The 6,153-nt window shown below is 51.8% G+C and overlaps 1 protein-coding gene across 1 annotated transcript; it reads right to left on the bottom strand.

Moving 5' to 3' along the window:
* Positions 1-785: 785 nt before the first annotated feature.
* LOC122388474 (cilia- and flagella-associated protein 70-like) lies at positions 786-4,247 on the bottom strand. Its single transcript, XM_043379612.1, has one exon. The coding sequence runs from the start codon at positions 4,245-4,247 to the stop codon at positions 786-788; it is 3,462 nt and encodes a 1,153-aa protein (XP_043235547.1).
* Positions 4,248-6,153: the final 1,906 nt, after the last annotated feature.

Genomic DNA, 6,153 nt, shown 5'->3' on the forward strand with positions numbered 1-6,153 from the left:
AGAGCTTATTAGCTCGTTTCGTTTTGCATGTAATCTCGCAAACTCTAAGCAAGCAGCATTTGCCGCATAGCAAAAAAACGAATGTTATGAATAATAAGCGCTTCACAACAATCACGAAATTCAAGCACTGTTGACCGTATCAAACACTTGACCCTCTCTGAGGAATTGAGGAACCTATAGATCCATTGTATGCTAGTGTATAGAGACGAGCCTTGGCCCTTCTCCATCAGATGCATCATCACATGAAGCAAGTTGGCTGTGGAATGCAATGCATGTAATATGTTCAACTTGTCAAGCACACTCATTGCGATTTTACTTTTATCTACACACAGAAGTAATCGCTTGGAATGCTATGACTTTCGCTTTTCACTAAACAGCACACTTATTTCGTCGTATTTAAAACACAGTATCATATGCAATCATTAAAAATCTATCCCTGTCACTCAATCACTCATTCATTCACACTCACTTACACTCACACGTACACACTCAATTAATCCAGCCCATCACTTCTCTCTCTCTCTCTTTCTTTCTCTCTCTCTCTCTTTCTCTCTCTCTCTCTCTCTCTCTCTCTCTCTCTCTCTCTCTCTCTCTCTCTCTCTCTCTCTCTCTCTCTCTCTCTCTCTCTCTCTCTCTCTCTCTCTCTCTCTCTCTCTCTCTCTCTCTCTCTCTCTCTCTCTCTCAATCCTCACTTATTGTGTATCATGCTCAAAACAGAGGGTACGTCACGTTACACTACGCTCAGCCACCCAAGCTGCTAGTCGAGTCGCTCCGCTCCTCCACGTTCACTCGGTGGGCACGTACTGTTTGCTCCACCACGTCGACTGGAAGCCGGGATCTCCGAAACCCTTCTCCTTCTGCACCTGGTGGATCTCGGTGAGCAGCTCCTGGCTGACCCCTCCCAGCTTCAGGGCGTATTTGTAGGCCTGTTCAGCCAGTACGCGCTGTTCAGAGAGCAGACTGGCCAGGCTGATGTAGGCCCAGGTCTCGCCACATGTGCTGTCCAGGAGGTTGGCCTCCCTGAGCGCCTCCTCGGCCTCGCCGTAGTGACCGAGCCGGTAGCAGGCCTTGCCGAGCCATAGCCAGGAGAAGGGTGACGGTAGGGCGCGCACGGCCAACAGGAAGCTGCCGCGCGCGCGCACAAACTGGCCCTCGCGGTAGTAGATCTCGCCGAGGAACATGTGCACCAGGTGGATGTCGTCAGGCTGCTGGCCCAGGTCGAGCAGCGTCTCGTAGCAGCGGCGGGCCGTCACTGAGTCGCCTGAGCAGTACTGGATGTGGCCCATCAGCGACCATAGCTTGGGGTCCTGGTAGTAGTACTTCTGTGCCTCCTGCACGATGTCATTGGCCGTGGAGAGGTCACCCATCAGGTAATTGAGCCTGGCAGCCGTGATGTAGTAGTCGGGGGACAGCTGGCGATCTGAAGTCACCACCATCTTACTGACGGCGTGCTCGGCGAAGTTGTAGGCCTTGTGCTTGAGGAGGAACTGAGCCACCAGCAGGTAGAGCTTGTTGAGCAGGACGTGGGAGTTGGTCAGCTCGGCCCGAGCCGCTGCAGTCGACTCGCTCTCGCTGCCATTCGCCTCCTCCGCGCCTTCGCGTCTGTCCTCCGACTCTCGGCCGTCGGAGCGATCGGAGCGGTTGGCCCCGCGGCCCGGCCGGCAACTGATGCTTCTGCTCGCCCGGCGGCCGCGACGGCGCCGTTTCTCCACCTCTTCTTCCTCGAGGCGGCCCTGCTCGCGCTGTACCAGCAGCAGGTCGCGGTCCGGCGAGCAGTCCCGCTCGGCAGCTTCCTTGGCCTCCTGTTCGGCGGCAGTGACACACAGCTCGAGCGCGGTGGGCTCTGCCGGCAGCGGGCAGCACTCGAGCTCCATCAGGTACGAGTCGTGGTACTCCAGCAGGATGTCCACCTGGTGGAAACGGATGGCGCGCACCAGCAGGCGCAGCGCCGACTTGTAGGCGATCTCGGCACCCACCACGTCGTTTGCCCTCTCCAGATGTATGCCGAGCACCGTCTGTGTGATGAAGCACTCTCGTCGGACGCAGGCGGCGTACTGCAAGCACATGGTGGCCTGCTCCGACTCTTGGCGAAGCGACGAGCAGATGCCGAGCAGAAGCAAACCTCTGGCGCTGTTCGGGTTGTGGCTCAGCACGTCACGGAAGCAGCCCTCGGCGACGTCGATGTTGCCGACGCTGGAGCAGAACTCGCCGTACTCACACCAGTGGTCGGCGTTCTGTCTCTCCCGCGCCATCCTCTCCAGGTAGAACTGCTGGGCTTTCTTCTGCTTTCCCAGCTGCTGTGCCACCTCGGCGAAGGTGCGCAGCGCGGCGCAATCCACCACCGACGGCGCCACCAGTGGCTCCTCCTCAGTGTCCAGAAACTGGTTCAGTGCCGCGTGCATCTCGGTGACCAGGTACACATACAGCTGAGATAGGAAGTCTTGGACTTCTTCCTGCGTTATGAAGCTAGTGTATTTGAGATACTTCTCTCGAACGACCTCTAAAATCGCTGGTTTTAGAGCCTCTTTGATGACGAAATATTTTCCAGAGGTGTTCATGTCGAAAGCAAAACGCTGCCAGATTTCTTCGGCGTCCAAAGCGTCTCCTCCTTCGGGAGCGGTGTACTTGTGCTTATTGAGACGCAGTTCGTCCAGCAGATTCTTGCTCAGCTCTTTGATCTTCTTGTGGTATCGGCTCTCAGCCTCTGCGGCGCTCCGGGCCTCTCGAGGCAGGTCGTCTCTCTGAGGAATCAGAGACTGCACATTCTGCGCCAGCTGCTGAAGGGTGTGCCGCTTCACCAGCGGCGTCTTCAGTCGCATGTCCAGTACAAGGAACATGTCACCGTCGGCAAACAGGTCGTCCTGCGGCGCCACCGGCATCTCGGGCAGCTGCAGACCTGACGGCAGCGGCGGCAGCTGCAGCCCCGGCTGCAGAGAGGCCCTCTTGTCTTTTCCTTTCTCGCTGTCCTTGCCCTCGTCCTTTGCTCTCTTGGGCTTCTCGTCTCTCTGTTCTCGGCGCTCCGACTTGTCCAAGTCGCTGCGCTTTCCGTTAACGGTGGAAGCAGCATCTTCAGCACTGCCGCCGTTCGACATTTGCACGAAGAGGCTGCGCCGGCCGCCAGTGACCTCCTCGTACTTCGCCGGGTCCAGGGTCTGCACTCGGTACGCGCCACGCAGTCGGCTCACCCCCGGATACAGCAGGTAGCTGAGGTTCACCATGGCCATGCCGAACTGCACGCTCACCAGGTCGTCCATCGTCTTTCTGCGCGCCTTGGCACCTGCCTGGGCGGTCTTCGACTTCTTCACCATTAGCTCTACCGGTAAAACTTTATGCCTGGATGCGTAGTTTTCGAATGTGCTTAACATTTTCCTTGTCAGCAGGATCCGTCTCTCGGTGTTAATTGTCACTCTCGCTCGGTCCCCGGACATCAGCTCATAGTTGACGTCATCACCTCGGAAGTCTCCGGAGCTGTCGTTGTCCTCTTCGGAGTGTTTGTGAAAGCTCTGCGTGCTGGCCGGTATGAAGTCCTCGTCGGTCATCCCGCCAGTGCGCCCGTACCAGTAGTGATTGCGCCACAGCGAGCTGGTCTCTTGATACAGGGATTTATCATAGCGCATAACCTCGTCCGGCTGGTCGATCGGCAGGAAGAAGGCGGTGATGTAGTCGTGGCAGTCCCAGCACTCCTGAAGTCGCTCTGGCAGCCCGTAGTAGCTGTCCAGCGTGATTGTCAACATGTTCAGCTCCTCCAAGACATTCGGTGGGATCAGCGGCGCGCTGGTCTGGAACAGCACGGACACCTCGGGAGACCTCAGGATCCTTCTCTCTGCCTCTGGCAGCATGTGATCGGACGGGTAGAACGCGTAGAACTGCTCCGGTGGCGGAGCCTGAAACAACAGTGGCAGCGGGTCGATGGTCACTACGCCGACCTTGTTAAAGCTAGGGCTCTTCTTCTTCTTGGACTCCTTCAGCGACGACTCCATGAGGAGTATGATGATGGGCGTGTTGGCCAGCTGGTTCCAGTCGGTCACGTCCTGCTCCAGGCTGATGGTGGCCGTGAAGTCGATCTCGGCGCCGCCCTCGCCGTCGCCAGTTATCTTGTTCGACTCGCCAATGGTGTTTCCGTCGCCGTACTCACAGCGTAGCACGCACGGCTGCAGCGGCTCGCCGCGAGAGTTTCTCCAATTTTTCCCATGTTTTATGACTACTGACAGCTCAACCTTTTCCTTTCTTGGAGTTCCGTTGTCCATGTTGTGCCCGTCTTCCGCTGTTGAAAATTACGTATTCAAGTTGAAAGTTATTTGGTCAAACGGACCATCGTGTGCGCTCTCAAACGAGATGAGGCTGGACCACAGAAAGTCTACTAAAAATATCTGAATGAATGGTAGTCACCATATGAACTTAGCCCTCTTTTTACAACGAAGCCTACCTGTAGCAAATATGTTATATGTTATATAGCATTTAATTCCCTTGAATATGCCGAACTAAGCGTTTGATCTTGGTTTGATCAGTTCAGGCGTAAGTTTCAAGAGCATTGTCAAATTCTGTGGAACACCACATTCGTATAAACTGTAATTGATATTGTGAGGCCACTCGTGACATTCGTTTTGGATGCTCCCTTTTCTTTTTTCTTGGAAGATAAGATGCTTCCAATGATTGCAATGTGTCACTCTCGCTCGCTCGGCGATCCTACGACCAAAGCACTCTGCTTTGAATGTTTTTTTCCATGCCAGCTATTTATAGAAATACATCTATTTATGTAGTTTATTAATACTAATACGCATTAAAGTTTACTAATATGTAGTTTATACATTATTTTCTGCATATAATTCAGCCAGATGTCAATCGATTCCGAGTTGGAAATTATGACACCTTTGTCATTTCCGCTCATGAAAAAAGAAAACTAGATTGAACTCAGCACCTTTTTTACATTGCCCCAATGAATAAACTGCAACCCGACTCAGTCGCTTGGAACGTTTCGGTGAAGATAGGGGAAAGTGGGGTAAGACGGGCACCTTAACTTTGGAGCCATTTTTCGGCCGGTTAGAAACATCATAGAAACGGGAAACTGGGTGAAAACCTTTTTCAGACATTTTACTTTCATTTGCCAGAAGATGAGACTTAGACCTGATTCAACAAATAAACTGCAGCTATTTTTGCAAAACCTTGCAAAAACCCGTCTTACCCCACCCCATGGGGTAAGACGGTCACATGGGTAGGGCAAGACGGCCAGCTTCTTTCACCGATCAGCGCAGCTCGCAACAAATGCCCGAGATTAGCCGCATTTATACAGTCGCTCGTTGGTCTCAAGTGCTTCGGAAATGGCAGTATACGAGATTCGTGCAGAAGGCGTATGCTCCTATATAGGCCCTAGTTCAGAAGCCATGTAGAACCGTTTTTCACATTCATTATTCGAGAATAAACTGTGCCGAAGGAATATTGCTAACATGTCTGTGAGTATCGGAATCGAACATATTCTTATTAGAAATGCTTCTTTTTTCCTACAGCAACAAAAATATTTTCACCATTACAGACCCATTGGGTTCATAGTTGCCCGTCTTACCCCAAACTCAATGTCAGAAGTTCAGCACGATTTTTCGCTGTGGACAATTTGATGCAGACAAAGCAAATCCGCCGTAAATGAACACTGTTGGCATATGAGTGTACCACAAGTGATTGCGAGTTTTTAACTCTATAGTGCTGTACACAAAAGCTTGCACAATACATTATGGATGTTTTCAATGAAATGAGTGTTTTAAAGAAATCAAAATAAAAGATTATCGACTGAACACAAATTCACCAGACTTGAATGGTGGTGTGTAGTGGGAAAGGCAATTCTGGTCCTAACTTTTCTTGCTCGTAGCGCTATTGGTTTGGTCTGCAGAAGGGGTGCCCGTCTTACCTACCCTGACCGTCTTACCCCACTTTCCCCTATTTATTCAGGCAGAAGATAATATTTAAGTTTCTCAGTGCTTATGCGAGGATCATATTGCATATTGCATATATAGCATTTTGATTAGTGACCTTACCCTCGTAGTTTAAAAAAGTTCAGTCAAAACACAAGTGTTTTGTGACTTAACTTTTTTAAACTACGAGGGTAAGGTCACTAATCAACAGGCAGAAGATAAACAAATTTGAGAGTTTTTTACGCTTTCG

This window comes from Amphibalanus amphitrite, unplaced genomic scaffold, assembly GCF_019059575.1.
Source record: "Amphibalanus amphitrite isolate SeventyFive unplaced genomic scaffold, NRLGWU_Aamphi_draft 000323F_arrow, whole genome shotgun sequence".
Taxonomy (NCBI): domain Eukaryota; kingdom Metazoa; phylum Arthropoda; class Thecostraca; order Balanomorpha; family Balanidae; genus Amphibalanus; species Amphibalanus amphitrite.